Source organism: Pristiophorus japonicus, chromosome 11 (genome assembly GCF_044704955.1).
Source record: "Pristiophorus japonicus isolate sPriJap1 chromosome 11, sPriJap1.hap1, whole genome shotgun sequence".
NCBI lineage: Eukaryota > Metazoa > Chordata > Chondrichthyes > Pristiophoridae > Pristiophorus > Pristiophorus japonicus.
In genome coordinates, this window is record NC_091987.1 from 181,344,987 (window position 1) to 181,366,629 (window position 21,643).

General features: G+C 45.3%; 1 protein-coding gene across 1 annotated transcript in view; it reads right to left on the reverse strand.

The window, feature by feature from the left end:
* The window catches only part of robo3 (roundabout, axon guidance receptor, homolog 3 (Drosophila)), a 332,776-nt gene that overhangs the window by 97,872 nt on the left and 213,261 nt on the right, over positions 1-21,643 (reverse strand). Inside the window, exon 10 of the mRNA XM_070892823.1 lies at positions 10,490-10,695. Coding sequence (XP_070748924.1) covers positions 10,490-10,695 — 206 coding nt within the window. The remainder of the gene's footprint in view (positions 1-10,489; positions 10,696-21,643) is intronic.

Genomic DNA, 21,643 nt, shown 5'->3' on the forward strand with positions numbered 1-21,643 from the left:
GATAAGCCACTCACAATGCAACAGCTCGACAAACCTGTGAGCATACTCACAGGTGCATACATTACACTCATGAATTTTTTTGGTGCGCAGCCCATTCGGTTTGGTGCATGCGCGAGACCCACCGCTGACAAAACCGGTCCCGGGCAGCACGGGACCGGGAGAGAGCTACATGGCCACACGGCACACAGCTGATAGGGAACGTTAGCCCCTACTCCTGATCATATTTCAATTACTTTTGCTTGAATGTGTACGTGCGTGCGTATATACACATCAGGTGACATAGAATCAGACCCAGCTGCGACATTTCTCATGGTCAAATGGCCTGTTGACATTCACTCTCTGAGCCATTTGGATACCTCATGGGAGGACTATCAATGCCTGAGAAACCAAATCTCAGCATCTGTCACCATCTTTAGTGAAGGAAGGGAGGACATTTGGATGGTAAAGGAAAAGGGAAGGATGCTGCAAAGCTCTTCACAGTGAGCGCATCACTATTGAAGTGCACAGTCACTGTTGTTATGTAGGCAAATGCAGGAGCCAATTTGCGCACAGCAAGGTCCCACAAACAGCAAGGAGATAAGAACATAAACACATAAGATCTAGGAGCAGGAGTAGGCCATTCGGCCCCTTGAGCCTGCTCCGCCATTCAATAAGATTATGGCTGATCTTCTACCTCAACTCCACTTTCCTGCACTGTCCCCATATCCCATGATCTCCTTAATATTCAAAAATCTATCGATCTCTGTCTTGAATATACTCAAAGACTGAGCATCCACAGCCCTCTGTGGTTGAGAATTCCAAAGATTCACCACCCTCTAAGTGAAGAAATTTCTCCTCATCTCTGTTCCGAATGGTCGACCCCTTATTCTGAGACTGTGACCCCCGGTTCTAGACTCCTCAGCCAGGTGAAATATCCTCCCTGCATCAACCCAGTCAAGCCCTGTAAGGATTTTGTATGTTTCAATGAGATCACCTCTCATTCTTCTAAACTTGAGAGAATATAGGCCCAGTCTACTCAATCTCTCCCCATAGGACAATCCCCCCATCCCAGGAAACAGTCTGGCGAACCTTCGTTGCACCCCCTCTATGAAAAGTATATCCTTCCTTAGGTAAGGATACAACTGTACACACTACTCCAGGTGTGGTCTCACCAGGGTCCTATATAATTGCAGTAAAACATCTTTACACTTATACTCAAATCCTCTTGTAATAAAGGCCAACATATCATTTGCTTTCTTAATTGCTTGCTGTACCTGCATGTTAACTTTCAGTGATTTGTGTACAAGGACATCCAGGTCCCTCTGAACACCAACATTTCCCAATCTCTCACCATTTAAAAAATACTCTGCTTTTCTATTTTTCCTACCAAAGTGGATAACTTTACATTTCTCTACATTATATTCCATTTGCCATATTCATGCCCACTCACTTGGCCTGTCTATATCCCCTTGAAGCCTCTTTGCATCCTCCTCACAACTTAATTTTTACCTAGCTTTGTTTCGTCAGCAAACTTGATATATTACATTTGGTCCCCTCATCCAAATCATTGATATAGATTGTGAATAGCTGAGGCCCCAGCACTGATCCTTGCGCACCCCACTAGTTACAGCCTGCCATCCCAAAAAAGAACTGTTTATTCCTACTCTCTGTTTTCTGTCCGTTAACCAATCCTCAATCCATGCTCGTATATTACCCCCAATCCCATGAGCCCTAATTTTGTGTAATAACCTCTTGTGTCGCACCCTATCGAATGCCTTCTGAAAATCTAAATATACCACATCCACTGGTTCCGCTTATCTATTCTGTTAGTTACAACCTCAAAAAACTCTAACAGATTTGTCAAACATGATTTCCCTTTTGTAAATCTGTGTTGACTCTACCCAATCCTATTATTATTTCTAAGTGCCCTGTTACCACATCCTTAATAATAGATTCTAGCATTTTCCCTACAACTGATGTCAGGCTAACTGGTCTGTAGTTCCCCGTTTTCTCTCTCCCTCCTTTCTCAACATTATATTCCATTTGCCATGTTCTTGTCCACTTACTTTGCCTTTCTATATCCCTTTGAAGTAATTAACTTGGATACAGTAACCAAGACTCTACATTAAATCAGTGAGAATATAAACCATTCCTCAATGTGAGAATATAGGTTCCAACTCTATCAGCGAGAATATATATAGTCCCTATATCACCAAAAATATATATCACTCCTAAATCAGTAGGAATATATACCACTCTGATATCAGTGTGAATATAAACCACCTTTATATCAATGGAATATACCACCCCAAAGTCAGTGTGAATATAAACCACTCCTATTTAAGTGTGAAAGCCTATGTATGATTTATTCCTTTTGTCAATCAAATGTTAAATTAAAAAGTCTTTGAACCTAAGCCCTTAGTTGTTTAAATGGTTCCCTGTTTCAACCTGTTTCTTTCCAATGTTTGGATTCTTGAAATAAAATGATAATTAAGAAGAAAACGTGATCAGATATACGCGGGCTTCCCCGGTGACAAATCGGAATGGACCTGACCAGTTAGCAGCAGCATGGGTGATGTGAGTGAACCCTCTCACTGTGCATAAAACACTGAGGCAGAAGGTACTTGTGCCACTCAGTGGCTCTGTATTTCCAATTCCGAGTGTGCTTCAGTGGCAGATTGTCTCTTTATCCGAGCCCAGTCACATGACCTCCCCCAGCACCCCCTGAATCACTCTGAGCTGATGAGGCTGTCTCCCACAGGACCATTAATTCATAGTCGTCTCAGAAACTGCCTGACAGCTCTAATTTTTTCTGGGCAAACAGCCACAGCAGCAATAAAATGATGCTATTACCCGCACAGGGACAAGGAAGATGCATTAACCCCATGACTCCGGGACAATGAAAGCACAAAAACGTTAAATATTTCACTCCCAGCAGATTTCAGCATCAATTTTTAAATAAATGTTCAGCATGACCACAAGCTTTTATGACTAATGTATGCCTGGCCTCTGTTTTACCTCGGTGGTGAATGTGATTCTATTGCACGAATGCCAGTTGTGGCTAAGCAGCTGGAATAGCAAGGTGGCAACCATTTTGAGCACCATCGGTGCGAAAGGATTTAAAACAGCACAGTATCTCATTTTGGTACTGTGATAATTGTTTAAAAGGGTTTCGCTGTACAGCCACATGTCTAACATTGTGTCATTAACCCCGCCCTCTCCGAGTTTTATCCAGGCTGGGAGGCCCTTGTCTCTTATCTCCTGATGTACACTGATCGGTTTAAGTAAAGAAGGGTGGACAGGTGTTGTTGTTGTACAACAATAACAACAACAACTTGCATTTATAACTGGCCTCTTGAGCACCCCTGATTTGAATCGCACAACCATTGGCGGCCGTGCCTTCATTTGCCAAGGCCCTAAGCTCTGCAATTCCCTTCCTAAACCTCTCTGCCTCTCTACCTCTCCCGTCTCCTTTAAGGCGCTTCTTAAAACCTACCACTTTGACCACGCTTTTGGTCATCTGCCCTAATATCTCCCTGTGTGGCTCGGTGTCAAACTTTGTTTTTTAGCACCTTGGGACGTTTTATACGTTAAAGGTGTTATATAAATACAAGGAGGAAAGAGAGGTAGAGAGGCGGAGAGGTTTAGGCAAGGAGGGCCTAAGCAATGGAAGGCACGGCCACCAATGGTTGAGCGATTATAACCAGGGATGTTCAAGAAGGCAGAATTAGAGGAGCGCAGACATCTCGGGGAGTTGTGGGGCTGGAGGAGATTTGAGATAGGGAGGGGCGAGGCCATGGAGGGACTTGAAAACAAGTATGAGAACTTTGAAATCGAGGCGTTGCTTAACGGTTTATAGTCTGCAAACATGTCCCCTCTTGGAAGTCTCTGGGGTTTTTAGTGAGAAAATATCACAAAGGGTGTTTTGTTTTAATGCAACTGCCTATTCATAAAGCTTATTTCTGTTTAGACTGATCTGAGGCTGGATCAAATTCAACATGAGTGACCGTGCTAATGGAAGGCATGAGAGCAACGCTAACAGAAAGTTATTCTTAGAAATCATAGCTGAGAGCCGACTGTACTGGCGATTTCATTTGTCGGTCATTTATTATGGAGTGAAACAAGAAATGCTTCCATTTTTTGTCGAGAGGAATTTAAAGCTTACATTAGCAAGCTGTTGCCATGTTTTTTTAAGGTTGTCCTGATATGACCTTTTACTGTTTAGCAACTTAGTAAATATTCAGCAAAAATATAAATCTTTTTTGGGGGAAAAAATGTCATACCAAATAATGAGAATTTACAAAACTAATAGTTGGCTTATGAAAAATAGGAACAGGGTTCGGCCATTCAGTCTCTCGAGCCTCTTCCGCCATTCTATTAGATCATGGCTGATCTGTATCTCAACACCATATACCCGTCTTGGTTCCACAACCCTTAATACCTAACAAAAAGTAATCCATCTCATTTTTGACAGCTCCAATTGACCCAGCATCCACAGATTTTTGAGGGAGAGAGTTTCAGATTCCCACTAACCTTTGTGTGAAGAAGTGCTTCCTGACATCACCCCTGAATGGCTGACACTAATTTTAAGTTTACGCCCCCTTTTTCTGGACTCTCCCACCAGAAGAAATAGTTTCTCTATATCTGTCTCCAGAGAATCAACATAATGTGGCCACCAGACATCTCAACGCGCTTTACAGCCAATGAAGTACTTTTGGAGTGTAGTCACTGTTGTAACGTAGGAAACACAGCAGTCAATTTGTGCACAGCAAGCTCCCACAAACAACAATGTGAAAATGACCAGATAATCAGTTTTTTTCCTTATGTTGATTGGGGGATAAATATTGGCCAAGACACTGGGGATAACTCCCCTGCTCTTCGAAATAGTGCCATGGGATCTTTTACATCCACTTGAGAGAGCAGACAGGGTCTCAGTTTAATGTCTTATCAGAAAGACAGCACCTCCAACAGTGCAGCATTCCCTCAACACTGAATTGGAGTGTCAGCCTAGATTTTTTGCACTCAAGTCCCTGGAGTGGGACTTGAACCCACAACCTTCTGACCCAAAGGCAAGAGTGCTACCCACTTAGCCACGGCTGATACTGCAGGTAATTCGAAGTACTTGACACAGATCATGGAAGTAGGGCATCCCATTTAATTCTAAAACATTCCAGCTGATTGACATGCTGGGGATAGTGGATTTGATTGACAGCGGTGACTTGGGTATGTGTGGACCGAGGCAATGTTTCCTTACCATTCCTTTGATGGACAGTCCTGTGGCCAGGAGCTTCCAACCATGAGTTTATCTGTGACCCCAGTGAGTCAATTTACAGTTTGTAGTCAACAAAGAAACGTTGCTAGTTTGACTCCGTGACAGTCATTCACTGTATAAGAAGTGAACATTCGTTTTCAACCATTAATGTATGTTGAAAGATAGCTCAGGGCAAGGCACCTTTATTATAGCAAAGGAGAGCAAAATTTACAGATGACTGTAAATACACTGTTTGTGCTGATTGCTGCTCTGTCTCAAGTAACTAATCTATTGGTTTGTAGCCTGGGTTTCAGTTTGAGAGTATGTATGTTTCATCTACCCAGCGGAGATGAGGAGAAGCATTTGACACATTCCAAATGAACCGACCTACAATACTGAGGATTGTCTTACTGATCTCTGTGCCTCACTTTCATTCATCTAGATATTGGGAAAGCAAAGACCCAATCCGGTTCATAGGGGACATAAGATCCACTTATGGGAGTGGTCAGTGTTACTGAATTTGAGAATATTTAGCATAAAACTGGGGTGGTGACCTTCAACAAAATGTTAGTGAGTGAAACATAAAAGAATGCGTCCATTTCTACTGCCCTTGTCTCTGATTGGCTCTCTAATTTCACTGCACCTATTGCTGATTGGTCCCTTTTGGAGGATAAGCCTCAACCTGAATTTTCTGTGGCGTGTGCAATTGGAACCGCCCAGCCCAAGTTCTGACTGACTTTGCAAATTGTAACTCAATCCATTTTGACTTCAGAAGCCACAGAGGATAGATCTCCCCAAAGGCCACCAAGTGCCAGCCGAAGTCCATTACCCCAGCGCCCTTACCTCCGCTCCCTCCCCCCGCCGCATTGTGTGCAGATCGCTAATAGGTTTGCTAATAGGCCCTCCCCTCCGATTCCCCAGTGTCTCTCTCTTCCCCCCACCCCATCTCTGCCCCCCCCGTCTCTCTCTCTACTCCACCCCCCCCACAACCCTGTGTCCCTGTCTCTCTTCTCCACCCCTCCCCCCAAGCTCTCTCTCCCCCCAGGCTCTCTCTCTCTTTCTCCCCCAGTCTCTCTCTCTCTCTCTCTCTCTCCCCGCCCCCTAGGCTCTCTCTCTCTCCCCCAGGCTCTCTCTCTCTCCACCCCACCCCCCCCCACGCTCTCCATCTCCCTCTTCTCCCCCCCCCCCGCCCAAGCTCTCTCAACCCCCCTCAAGGTTCTCTCTCTCTCCCCCAGGTTCTCACCCCTACGCCCCCCCCCAAGCTCTCTCTCTCCCTGCCACCCCCCAAGCTCTCTCTCTCTCTCTCTCTCTCCTCACTGCCGCCCGCCACCACAGCGGTTTAGCTCTCTCTCTCCCCGCCCCCCCCACAACCCCCAAGCTCTCTCTCTTCCTACCCCCAAGCTCTCTTTCTCTTTCTCTCCACCCCCCCCCCTCAGGCTCTCACTCTCTCCCCCCCCAGGTTCTCACTCTCTCCCCCCCAGGCTCTCTCTTCCCCCCCCCCCCTCCCTCCCTTCCCCTTCCACCCCCCCCCCTCACCAAGCTCTCTCCCCGCCACCTCCCACCACCACCAGGCTCTAACTCGCTCACCCCCGCCCCTGGCTCTCTCTCCCTCTCCCCCACCCCCAACCAGGCCCTCTCTCTCTCCTCCCCCCCCCAACCAGGCTCTCACTCTCTTCTCCCGCCCCCCCCCAGACTCTCAATCTCTCCCCCCCAAGCTCTCACTCTCTCCCCCACCCCACCAGCCTCTCTCACTCTCCCCTGGTTGCTCAGATGCTCACAGAGAATCAGCAGGCCCGGTCGCCGGTTGCTCGGAGGTTTGCAGAATGTGGTCGGACTGATTGAAGGGTCCCACTTCCAGTTCGGGGCTCCACTTCTGGTTCCAGTTTCGGGCGGGAGGCATCGGGGGCGGAGTCTCGAGGGGACGCAGGCGTAGAAGGACCAAAAAAGGGCAGTGCAAATAGTCACCTCGAACATAAACTGTAGGTAGATCTTCTGATCTGCAAAGGTCCATCACTATCACACGTGTAGTGCATTCCTTTGTGTGATATTAACTAACAGAGTTGGTAAGCCACGGTTAATGCTTGCAATAGAAATAGCACGCATGACATGAGTAGGTTAATCACTCATACACGAACTTCATCAATCAGAAGATCCACCCTGTAATGTTAATCAACTGTAAAATACCTCGAGAATGACATGTACATGAAATTGATCTACACACTTGGCAAGACAGCCTCAGATAATATGGTTGAAGCTCACATGGTTACTGAATGTCACTTAATTAAAATTAATTTGTTCGTTACTCCACATCACAAGGTAGTTACAGATGAAGGAGGCCATTCAGCCTATTTTGGTTCATCTGTCCAAAAAGACCTTAAGCTCTCCCTTTACAGCAAGTCAAAACCTATTTAAAAAAAATATACAACACCACAATTCTTTCTCCAAGAGTGCACATGGTGCACTAAGCAGGAACTGACAACACTTGCCCAGGGAGGACAAATTAGTCTAAATAAGAAAGTCCTGCATTTAAATGGCCCCATTCACGACCTCAGGACGTCCCAAATTGCTTTACAGCCGATGAATTGCTCTTATTTTGAAGTACATTCTGTTGTAATGGAGGAAACGTGACAGCCAATTTGCGCACAGATGAGTTATTTTTAAGTGTTAGTGGATGGATAAATATTGGCCAGGACACTGAGGAGAACTCCCCTGCTCTTCTTCGAAATTATGCTGTGGGATCTTTTACGCCCACCTGCGAGGACTGAAGGGGCCTCGGTTTAACGTCTCATCTGAAAGACAGCTCCCCAGATTGCACTGCTCCCTCAGCACTGCACTGGAGTGGCAGCCTAGATTTTGTGCTTTAATCTCTGGAGTGGGATTTGAACCCACCACTTTCTGACTCAGAGGCAAGAGTGCTGCCCACTGATACGGCTGACACTCAGACTATGACTGGGAATAAAGAATGTGTGATACAGATAGGCGCACAGCAAACCATGGATACTCCAGTATTTATTGGCATCGATAACTCCTCCAATAATGAATCATCCCATGCCAGCCTACATCGGGAATTGGATAATATCATGGGAACATCATAACCTCCAAATACCCCTTCAAGTCACACACCATTTTAAGTTGGACATTCATTCATCCACAATCCTTCATTCTCGCTGGGGCACTAATCTGGAATTCTCTACGTAACAGCATTGTGGGAGCACCATCACCACAAACACAAGAGTGGTTAAAGCTAAAGGCTCACACCACTTTATCAGGGCAACTTCGGAGAGAAGATAAATGTGGTCTTGGCAGCATCATTCACAGAATTAAAAAAAGATGGCATTATTTCAATGTGTGTCGTATAGCTAAATACATCGTAGATGCATTGATACTCTCTACCACTAGGTGTCACTGACATCACTGTCCTGCATTTAAGGCATACCAGCGACATCTAATGGCAGAAATGAAGTATTGCATGGGCATCTCCTCCATCTGATCCTTCTGGTTTTTGCACCAGTCAGAACAGACTCCAAATCAGGTACCTCTAAAAAGACTTCTTCTCCTGCACTATCCTTGGCCTCTCTGACTTCTTTTCTGTATAAAGCTTCTCAGTGACATTTTCCACAAGCATGGGGCCAGCTTCTATATGTACATTGATCTCACACAGCTTTACCTCTCCTCTACCACTCTTGGCTCCAAAATTGTCACTATGGTATGAATCTGCTTAAGGCTCCAGAATCCAGCCTGTATCAGTAACCCATGTTGAAAAATATCTATATCCATTTGATCATAATACTGCCAACCATCTCAGCAAAAGTATTTAGGACAATAATTGGGAGTTAACAGTTACATTGGTACTTAGGTATCAAACAAATCTAATCCAGTCCACAGGTTAAAACACCACTAGTAAATGGCTAAATATCATTTCAGTTCATATGGGCAGCCTAGCAGTCCTCTTCACCAATGCTGGAATATCACCGCTTTCTATCAACTGAATATTTCATTGAGTTTGTGGCCCAGAACTGGCTTGGCTTATGGGGTGAAACTGTCACCTCTGAGTGAGAGAGTCAAGGGTTCATGCCCTACTCCAAGACTTGAACACGTGATCTAGGCTGACACTTCTCCAGTACAGTGGGTGTGCTGTATTGTTGAGGTGCTCAATATGTTAAATTAAAGTCCCAACAGTTGCACATAAATGATCCCAGGGTATTATTTGATATTCCTCAACCACACCACCAAAGCAGATTAACTGGTCATTTATCTTGTTTGTGTGATGTTCGTGTGAACAAATTGGCTATCATGCTTGCCTATATAACACAAAAGACTATACTTCAAAAGTAATTAATTGGCTGTGAGGCACTTTGCGATATCCTGAAGATGTGAAAATGCAACATTAATGCAGTCTATTTATGCTCCAAAATTAGCACCACTACACTCCACATCCAGACCCTATACTGTCCACATCCAGTGACCATACTCTCCACACTCTTCCAGTGTTGTGAGATTTTGAAAAGGACCATTATGGGCAGCTTAGTGCGGGTAACCATGAGGTTACAGCAGTAAAGAGATTACCCGGCAAAACTAAGCTTCGCCGATTCTTAGCTGAGGCATTGCATATTTGGAGAGCTGCCATACTGTCCCTGCTGCCCACTGCGCAGATATGGTACTAGCAAAGCACTGAAATGCCCCAGCACACTCAACATCAGCATCGGTGATGAGAAGTGCATCTGTGGAATTATGGGTAAAGAGAAAAAGGTTTTAAATGAAAATGGCCAAAAGTGGTTGAATGAAGTAGGGTGAGATCAGAGCTGCAGGACTGCAGTGAGGTTCAGAGTCATTTTGGCATCGAAGAACATGCTAGAGGTTTCTGGTGACAGGCAGCCACGCAGAATTTGATGGATCAATGACTGTTGTCACCTCCTAGTCTTGCCATCCATGGGCCAATATTGTGAATGTGAGCTCCTAGAGCGGAGCCTCAAAGGCTGAGAGTGCACATTGTGAAACCACAGGTGAGCTTCCTGCAATTTTCCGTCTTTTAGTTTTAATGTGCGGAATATGAGGTTCTGATCACCCGAGGTGGCATTCCATTTCATCAGCCCCTTTCGTGTCCCTGGAGCATTTGCGTTAAATATGGAAGGTACACAACAGAGGAAAAGTCACACTGACAATTGCCCAGGAATTGGGAATAATGAAAAAATAGCCACATGCCCCAATATTCCCCAAAAGCCGACGCAATGTCCAGTGCTGGCAATGTCCGAGTCATACCTGTACGTTGGTGATTTGGAGCGTCCCGTTATCCATTTTGCTAATGCGAGGGTCATTACCCAGGATCCTCTGCCCGTCTTTTAGCCAGTGCACACTGGGAAGAGGGTTCCCGATCACATGACACTGAAGCTGTGCCGTGGAATCAACAGCCAGTGTCTGGTTGGCGGGGCCCTGGCGAATGATGGGTGGTATCCGATCTGAAGAGACTGAAACAGAAGAAGGGGGCAAGTGAAGACAAACAAGACACTTGTGAAGCTGGTGTTAATGAGCAGCAGTGACTCACCCGAACTGAGCAATGCCTTACACAGACCTCTGGGCTAGAAATTCCGTTCTCGGCGATAACTGTATTTTTTCGCCAAAATTACCTTTATCGCAACGCTATCGCTATAAGGCCGCAAATTAAAGCTTTAATTTGCGCAGCGGTAAAAATCAGCGTTGCACAAGGATTTGCGGCACAAACCGCGATTCTCACCAACTTTAGTCCGAAGTTGATACCGAGGCGAGTTGGGCCGAGGGAGGGCGGAAAAACACCTGAAAATAAATTGGATAAAACAAAAACAAAAATTCGCAAAACATTTACAAGACATTTATCTAGCAAATCGCTGCAAAAGAATTAAAAAATAAAAACTTTTTTAACTTACACTTTTTGCAGGTCTTCATACTTACTGCTGCTCCAAGGGCTGCAATGCAGCTTTTTCCCTTGTGGTCTTTTTTGCGCAAAATACGGGTGCGCTGTGAGCCAAATTTTTGGCAAAAGCGATATTTCAGGTCTTGCATGGTGGTGCTCCTCTCTCCAGCGGTATTTGAAAACCTTCGCCGCAAAACGTCACCGAATTTTCCGGCGACCGGGTTTTCGCCAAAATAGGTGAAATAGCGCCAAAAAACCCGGTCGCAAAAATCGCGGAACTTCTAGCCCAGAGGGTTAACCAGGATGTACAGTGTGTTACACAGTGGGCTAAAGGGAATTAACAATGCATTACACAGGCAACTATATAAACTGAACAAGTGTTACACAGCGAGCTTTATGGACTGAACAGGGTGTTACATAGAGAGCTGTATGGATTGAATAGTGTGTTATGTTGTGTTCAACTATTTTAAGTAAACTTAAATCAAGTGCCCCCTTGTTAAAGAGGCACTAGAACTGACAAATTACCAAATTATACTTTTTGGAAAACTATGGTCAAATTAAAATTTGGTTGCCGGGGGTGATGATGCACTCCAGTCCCTCCGGCGCCCACCTCTCGTATGTTGTGTTCATACTCTTTGTTTGTTACAGCTCACTAGAAAGGCATTAGGACCATGCGGGAGCTATTCACAGTTGCTGTAAACATGCTGGTTTTGGGACACCAGTTTGGCAGTTGCTATAAAGGACACAGTTAGTTACATTTCTCCTGTTTCAGTTAGTCTGTTATTTATGTACACAACATGTTACATGGGGATATAATGGATAGAACAATGCATTAGACAGGAGAACTGTACTCACTGAACAATGTGTTACACAGGGTGCTGTATGGACTGAACAGTGTGTTACACATGCAGCTGTATGGACTGAACAGTGTGCTGCATGGCGATTTAATGGACAGAAGTGTGTAACACGCGGGAGCTGTTACAGACTATTCCATATTACACAGATGAGCACTATCGAGTGAGTGGTGGGTCACACAGGAGCAGCAGTGCTGTTTGAACCGTGCGTTACATGATGAAGGGAAAGATTGTTCAACAAACTAACAGTACAGCCAGTAGCTTCATCTTGTCAGCCCAAGGCAACGATAACCAGACGGGACAGAGTCTGACAAGATCGCAGTGAAGCTGACTGAATCTTCTCAGCTGTGCTGCTCCGAGTGTTGACTCTTCAAATCGACATTCTGCTATCAGCTGAAAGGCCAGGGAGATGAATTGGTGTCGTTCCCTACCCCGTCACACAGCCACAGGCACCGAGACTGGCTCCCTTTCACACGGCAGGGCAGTTTGACCCCCGTGCAATAATTAAAAAGTCAATTAACGGTGAACATTAATTGATTGCTCGTATAAGATGACTTGTTTCCGCAGGCAGTCAAGGTGCCAGTAAATGTCTCCAATTAGGCTGACATCAATCGCATTTAAATCTTAGGCACGGCCACTATAATAAGTTACTAATTTTACAAGCAGTCTACTGGGCTGCTACATATGTTTTAATTCAAATGCATCATTATTGGGTTTTATGTAAAATGTTTTAAGTTCCTTGTTCCAGGTTTAATTAAAGTTCTTCAGTACAAGTCTAATGTCAAATACATTGAGGCTTTGAAGCAGGTCATTTTGTTTAAGATTTAATCGGAGGCTCCATTTGCTCCTCGTTATATTTCAGTTATTTCATTATTTTTCCTGACACCTTGAGGGCTCCTTCAGCATAAATTGTCACCGGTGGTGCTAACCAATTAGTTTGTATGCTCAGGCCCTATTCTGTGCTGCATAGAAACATAGCAACATAGAAAATAGGTGCTGGAGTAGGCCATTTGGCCCTTCGAGCCTGCACCACCATTCAATATGATCATGGCTGACCATGCAACTTCAGTACCCCATTCCTACTTTCTCTCCATACCCCTTGATCCCTTTAGCCGTAAGGGCCACATCTAACTCCCTTTTGAATATATCGAAAAGAATTGGCCTCAACAACTTTCTGTGGTAGAGAATTCCACAGGTTTACAATTCTCTGAGTGAAGAAGTTTCTCCTCATCGCAGTCCTAAATGGCTTACCCCTTATCCTTAGACTGTGACCCCTGGTTCTGGACTTCCCCAACATCCGGAACATTCTTCCTGCATCTAACCTGTCCAATCCAGTCAGCATTTTATATGTTTCTATGAGATCCCCTCTCATTCTTCTAAATTCCAGTCTTTCTTCATATGTCAGTCCTGCCATCCCGGGAATCAGTCTGATGAACATTCGCTGCACTCCCTCAATAGCAAGAATGTCCTTCCTCAGATTAGGAGACCAAAACTGTACATAATATTCAAGGTGTGGTCTCACCAAGGCCCTGTACAACTGCAGTAAAACCTCCCTGCTCCTATACTCAAATCCTCTCGCTATGAAGGCCAACATGCCATTTGCCTTCTTCACCGCCTGCTGTACCTGCATCCAACTTTCAATGAATGATGTACCATGACACCCAGGTCTCGTTGCACCTCCTAATCTGTCACCATTCAGATAATATTCTGCCTTTCTGTTTTTGCCACCAAAGTGGATAACCTCACATTTATCTTCATTATACTGCATCTGCCATGCATTTGTCCACTCACCTAACCTGTCCAAGTCACCCTGCAGCCTCTTAGCATCCTCTTCTCAGCTCACCCTGCCACCCAGCTTAGTGTCATCTGCAAACTTGGAGATATTACATTCAATTCCTTTGTCTAAATCATGAATGTATATTGTAAATAGCTGGGGTCCCAGCACTGAACCTTGCGGTACCCCACTAGTCACTGCCTGCCATTCTGAAAAGGACCCGTTTATCCCGACTCTCTGCTTCCTGTCTGACAACCAGTTCTCTATCCACGTCAATACATTACCCCCAATACCAGTGCTTTAATTTTGCACACTAGTCTCCTATGCAGGACCTTGTCAAAAGCCTTTTGAAAGTCCAAATACACCACATCCACTGGTTCTCCTTTGTCCACTATATTAGTTACATCCTCAAAAGATTTGTCAAACATGATTTCCCTTTCATAAATCTATGCTGACTTGGACCAATCCTGTCACTGCTTTCCAAATGCGCTGCTATTACATCTTTAATAATTGATTCCAACATTTTTCCCACTACCGATGTCAGGCTAACCGGTATATAATTCCCTGTTTTCTCTCTCCCTCCTTTTTTTAAAAAGTGTGGCTACAGAATCTACCCTCCAATCCATAGGAACTGATCCAGAGTCTATAGAATGTTAGAAAATGATCACCAATGCATCTACTATTTCTAGGGCCACTTCCTTAAGTACTCTGGATTAGTTGACTCTGGCTCTGGGGATGGCATATTACAACTTGCCTCTGGGATAGGCAGGGTTAAAATGTCACTTGGATTCTAGCCTTATCTCGTGAATTTTGCTGGCAAGTGTGGATCCCGAATGTGGACAGGATCAGGCTCAGCTGTGATGCTCCCCATGGTTGAATAACCTACCAACGCTCAGCGTCAGGGCTGACCCATGTAGCTGGGAACTTGGGCTGCTGCTGCTTGTTCTTGGCGGGGGGTGGGGGGGGGGGGATGTTGATTGAGTCAAGGGCAGATTTCCTTGCAGGGCTCTTCGTGAGCACTCCTGCTTCCTCTATCCCCACAAAGAAGTTTCACACTGACCACAGAGGGGTCTTTTCTATTTTACATAGAATTAGAGAAAAGGACCATTTGGCCCAAACGAGCCTCCTCCCACCTTACTTCATCTCACCCTATCAGCATAACCCTCTATTCCTTTCTCCCTCATGTGTTCATCTAGCCTCCCCTTAAATGCATCTATGCTATTCAACTCAACTGCTCCTGATGGTAGCAAATTTCAAATTCTAACCATTCTCTGAGTAAAGAAGTTTCTCCTGAATTCCCTCTTGGATTTATTGATGACTATCTTGTATTTATGACTCCGAACTTTGGCTTCCCTCACAAGTGGAAACATTTTCTCTGAAGCTAACCTATCAAGCCCCTTCGTACTTTTAAAGACCTATCTTCGACCACTTTTCAGCCTTCTGTTTTCTCGAGAAAAGAGCTCAATCGTTCCTGATAGTTACAACCTCTCACTTCTGGTATCATTCTTGTAAATCTTTATTGCACTTTCTCCAGTGCCTCTCTATACTTTTTGTAATGAGGTGGCCAGAACTGTGCAGCGGTTTGCTCACAGTGGCCCGGGTTAAAATGCAATTGGAGTCCCCAAAACGTAATAGGATCAAAATTGGTATAAATTCACGAGGCCCCTCCCCGCCTGCTTTAGATGGGCACCTCATCTACAAGTTAAAATTGCAGGAAAGAGACATGATCAGTGCAGGTAAGTCAACTACTCGTTTTGAACTTCAATTCAGCCCAGTTTCTGCTGGGCGGGAAGGGTTAAAAATCGACCCCTGGGTGACAGAAATGAGAACGTGTTCAGTTTGCCAATGCTAACACCCATCATTCTGATGTGTACAAAATACAAGAAAATTAAATTGTGTTTCTTTTTCACTAAGTGAGAATAAATTGTAACATCAACCCTCATCCCATGTTACGACAAACTGGAATTACTTTCAGTGGGACGACCCGACTACATCCCTTATCCAGCAGAAACTGCCTCGATCCAGATCAGTTCCAAGGGGTTGACCATTTAGGACTGAGTTGAGGAAAAATTTCTTCACTCAGAGGGTTGTGAATCTTTGTAATTCTTTACCCCAAAGTGCTGTGGATGCTCAGTCATTGAGTATATTCAAGGCTGAGATCGCTAGATTTTTGGACTCTAGATAAAACAGGGATATGAGGATTGGGCAGGAAAGTGAGGTTGAAGATCAGCAGGTTCGAAGGGCACTATTGCCCACTACTGCTCCTATTTCTTATGCTCCTAAGTGCTAGTGGTGGGGATAACCTGTTATGTCACTATCCCACAGGCTGGTTAGGATGTAGGCCATATGAAAGGTCGACCAGCATCGGACAGGCCCAGTCAACATAACTCCACCCACATTCAGAATGGTTGACCTGGCTTCAGTTATACTATGCTGAGCAATTCAGTTACAGTGATTATAACAGAAACAATAGCGATTGAGGGCCAATCCCTGACAGTTATCTTTTCCTCACTTAAATATGAACACCTGATAAAAAATAGGCTACTGTCATGCCTTTTATCATGAGGACACGATTAAAACTTAGCAGAAACAAATCAGTGAGAAATTCCTGAATTTACAGAGTGTAAGCCTCATCTAAATATTGTGAATCGCTTCACTCAATGAATTGCAGTGACTCTTATTATGTAGGCAAATACGGCAGCTGTTTTAACCCAGCGTCCTCCCAACAACAACATTGCCCAGTTAACCTGTTCTTTGTGGTAGTGCTGGTTTAAGGAGGAGGGTAGCCCAGGATATTGGGACAACTTTTTGCTCTTCTTCAAAACCTACCATCGGATCTTAAATGTCCACTTGAACAGGCAGATGGGACCTCGAATTGGTGTTATATCCAAAAGGCAGAGCCTGTACCTGTGCAGCACTTCCTCAGTACTGTACTGGAGTGACATCCTAGATTATGCCCTGAATGTGGGATTCAAATTTACTCCTTCTGACCCAGAGGCACGAGTGCTAGAAACTGAGCCAAGTCATTGTGGTCACTGCTGAGTTTTATGCACTCTATATATCTTCCAAGTTGTTTCATTGCATGCTGTTCCTGCAATTCTTCTTTCGAGAGACACAGGAGTTTGGGGGAAATAAAGGAAATCTAAATTGTGCTCCCCTCATATTTTTCATTCGGGGGTATTAACACAGTATCTACATGTTGCCAGATACATTGGGTTGGATCTCCGTTTTGTTGGGTCTGGAAATGACTACCGTCCGGGCAGCCAACTTCTCACGCCCCGCCGGGAAATCCGGTACTGATTTTGCAGCAATGCTGAGCAGTACCACCTGGGCGCATCGCGCCCGTGGGCAACGCCCCCGGTCGTCCCGATCTGAACATTTGTTTCGCACTGACCCAGTAGCACTCCGTAGCCAAAAGAGCTGTCCCACTGGTTGTGAGGGAAAAATGACTGCATAAGGTAAATGTGATTGATTTTTGTTGTTTTATTTTTGTGATTTTTCTTTCTTTGGGGTGAGCAAGGTATTGGGAATGTTTTTTGTCTGATTTTTTTCTTCCCAGGGAGGCCTCTCAGGGCGCTCTTAAGCCGGCTCTTTAGTAACATTTTCAGTTGCTCACCCAGCCTAGCACCCTGAGTGAGGTGTGGAACGCCTCCCTTAGCGCTCCGCTCCACACTCGGGGCGTAGCAAACGATTTTGTTGGCTGCCGTTGCAAACCATTTCCCGGCGCAAAATTTACCACCCCGCCGCCATTAGCGCCTTAAGAAGCCTACAACTGAAAAGCCAGCCCTTCACTCCTAAAACCAAATGCAATAACCCCTATGATTGAGAAGTGCGCACGCTGGTGCGGAAACCCTGACAGATTTTCCCCTTCCTAAGCCCATGGGCTGATAAAGTTACTTATAGCACCCCAAACAGCTCCCCTGCTGAGATCAGCCATCTCAGCACAGGCCCAGGGTTCAAACCCGAGCCCCTCCTGGTCTGTCTGCCTCAGCACCATAGAGCCAGGTTGTTCAACGCCCTGCGTTACAACAGTGACCACACTTTAAAAGTACTCCACTGGCCGTGAATCCCTCTGGGACATCCTGAGCTTGTGAAAGGCACGATATAAATGCAAGTACTTTCTTTGCCAAAAGAAAGACGTCGCTTTTATGTTTCTTCAGAGAGCTGTGCGATCTTCGATTTTCACACGGCATAAATATTGGCCTTTCAGCGAGCAAATTTTCAGTTTGTGATCTTTCGAGACACCAGGGGCCACCTGCAGTCAGGTAGCTGCTCTTTAAGAAGCGCTTTGTTGTCTGCCATTCCCATTTTTCTCTTTTGACAGGGAACGGTTCCTTTGAAGATCCTCCGATGGAAGGCCAGTACTTTACAAGCGAGCCCCACAAGGGTATACATTACTCAGAAGGCCCCGTTCAAAGACAGAAAGCCAATAACAACTTAAACTGCTGCATGTGCTACTTGACAGGGATTACCTGAGAAATTCAAGGCTCGGGTCTGTTTGAAAACTCAAAGGCCTCAATGCCTGAAAGGGCCCTACAGTGGGATCCTTCTGGGAGAGATTTTGTTGCGATCAATGGAAATTGATTGTACAGCGGTGAGCAGTGACACTGTGAGAAATGAGATGGAGTAATTGTCAAATTGATTTCAGGCCAGTGAAACTGCAAACGACCAGGTATTAAACTGCAGGGTAGTCAAGAAATAACAAGATTAACGCGATTCTTAATAGTCTCCAGTAACAGTTGTGCTTCACGCCACTTACTTGATAAATAGGCCTTTTGAAAGATGAATTATTACTTATTATTAGACTAAGATAAACCTTAATTATTAGCTGTGTGTGAGAGGGTGGGGGCAGGGCAGAAGGAGATGTCAGGCATAGTGGTTGATATTGCAAAGATCAAAATATAGTCAATGGTGTGCACTCAATGACCTCAAAAGGCCCTCATCGAGACAAGCTGTATTTTGAACATTGCACTTAATAGAGCTTGGACTGCTTGGCTGAGTAGATTTAGCAATAGACCAGTGACATTAGGAGCGTGACTGGACTAAGGGAACTGCCGACGTGGCTGCTCTCTGCCCTCCACTGTCACTGGAAGAATAGGTTTTTCCATAAGCTCTTCACAATCTGCACAACTTAGGCTTGTTAGCATTTTATTTTAGTCTTTTTTGAAACACATTTAGAAGCTAAGGTGAAAGATTAAAGGTCAAGAATCAAAGTGCAGGAAACAATTAAAGCCGAAAAGAGTGGGAAAACAATTAGTGAGTGTAATATATGTGTTATGTATGCAACACCTTGTAACCAGTATTCTACTGCCACCAGAGGGCGCATCTGTTGGAGTCCCAAGGGATCCCAGCATCCCTTGGGAGCACTGCATATAAGCAGGCCTCCCATGCTGTGCCAGCACTTTGGAGTCAGAATAAAGAGACTAAGGTCACACTTACTCAAATCTAAGTACTCAGTTACATTACTTTATTTGAGACATAACAACTGGCGACGAGTAATAGATAATGAACCATCACGCGAAAATGCAGAGAACTCTTGGTATCCTGGAGAAATTCACAGAAGGTGACGATTGGGAAGCCTTCGTGGAGTGACTCGACCAATACTTAATGGCCAACAAGCTGGAAAGGAATGAGAACGCTGCCAAATGAAGGGCGATCCTCCTCACCGGGGCAAAAACCTATGGTCTCATGAAGAATCTACTTGCTCCAATGAAACCAACAACCAAATCGTATGACGAACTGTGTACGCTGGTCTGGGAGCACCTAAATCCGAAGGACAGAGTTCTGATGGCAAGGTATCAATTTTATACATGTCAACAGTCTGAAGACCAGGAAGTGGCTGAGCTACGTCACCGAACTAATGCACCTTGCAGGACATTGCGAATTCGGTGGATTCCTCAAGCAAATGCTAAGAGACTTTTGTGCTTGGCATTGATCATGAGGTTATCCTTCACAAACTATTGATGTTGAAACACCGAACCTGAGCAACGATAGCTCAGGCATTTAAGTCCACCAGCGATAACACCAAACAAGTTTCGCAGCAAGTACTGTACACAAAGTAACGTCGTTTTAAGGCAGGAATACATATGGCAGAACGTACACACCTGCAGCTGCACGACCTCAGATGACTTAGAGTCCACCATCAAGTGTGAATGCGAGGCATATAACACCTTGCTGGCGCTGCGGAGGTGATCATTGAACCCATCAATGCCGCTTCAAACACTATGCGTGCAAAGTCTGTGAAAAAATGGGACACCTCCTGCGAATGTGCAGACGAGCTGCAAACCCTGCAAACCACCATGTTGCAGAGGAAGACTGATCCATGGCGGATCAAACTGAACTAGAGACTCAAACCGAGGAGCCAGAAGTGTACGGGGTACACACCTTCACACGAAATGTCCACCGATCATATTAAAAGTTGAACTGAACGGAATTCCAGTATCCATGGAATTGAACACAGTTGCGAGTCACTCTATCATGAGCAAAAAGGCCTTCGAGAGGCTGTGGTCCAACAACGCACAAAGGCCCAAGCTGAGAACTTACACTAAAGAGATGATCCCTGTAATTGGCAGCGCAGCAGTAAAAGTCTCCTATGATGGAGCAGTGCACAAACTCCCACTATGGATTGTACCAGGAGATGGCCCCACACTGTTCGGCAGAAACTGGCTGGGAAAAATCCGCTGGAACTGGGACGTATCCGAGCGCTTTCGTCCATCGATGACGCCTCGTGTGCCTAGGTTTTGAGCAAGTTCCCGTCGTTGTTTGAGCCAAGCATCGGAAATTTCTCTGGGGCGAAGGTGCAGATCCACTTGGTACCCAACCATCACAAGTCATGTGCAGTGCTATACATGATGCGAGAGAAAGTGGAGATCGTGCTGGACAGGGTGCAACGAGAGGGCATCATCGTGCCTTTTGATTTCAATGAGTGGGCCAGTCCAATTGTTCCGGTTGTTAAGGGCGATGGCACGGTCAGAATATGTGGGGACTATAAAGTAACGATTAACTGTTTTTCGCTGCAGGACCAGTACCCGCTACCCAAGGCAGACGACCTATTTGCGACACTGTCAGGAGGGAAGACGTTCACCGAGTTGGATCTGACCTCGGCCTACATGACGCAGGAGCTGGCGGAATCTTCGAAAGGCCTCACTTGCATCAACACGGACAAAGGTCTGTTCATCTACCTACAATAGATGCCCGTTTGGGATTCGATCGGCCGTGGCTATTTTTCAAAGGATCATGAAGAGCCTGCTAAAGTCGATTCCGCGCACCATGGTTTTCCAGGACGACATATTGATCACAGGTCGGGATACCATCTAACACTTGAAGAACCTGGAAGAGGTTCTAAGTGGGCATAGATCGTGTGGGACTCAGTTTGAAACGCTCGAAGTGTGTTTTCCTGGCACCAGAGGTCGAGTTCTTAGGGAGAAGAATCACGGCAGACGGCATCAGACCCACCAATGCCAAGACGGAGGCCATCAAGAACACAACGAGACCAAAGAATATGACGGAGCTGCAGTCATTCCTGGGACTCCTCAATTATTTTGGTAAGTTCCTACCTTGCTAGAACCTCTATATGTGTGGTATGCAAGGGAGATGACTGGGTATGGGGGAAATCACAAGAGACTGCTTTGGAGAAAACCAGAAATCTGTTATGTTCCAACAAACTGTTTGTTCTATATGACCCATGTAAACGGTTAGGGCTAGCTTGTGATGCATCTTCATACGGGGTCGGGTGTGTGTTACAACAAGCAAACGAATCGGGAACATTGCAACCGGTCACTTATGCGTCCAGTTGATTGTCCAAGGCCGAAAGGGCCTACAGCATGATTGAAAAAGAAGCTCTGGCATGCGTTTACAGGGTGAAACAAATGCACCAGTATCTGTTTGGGCTGAAGTTA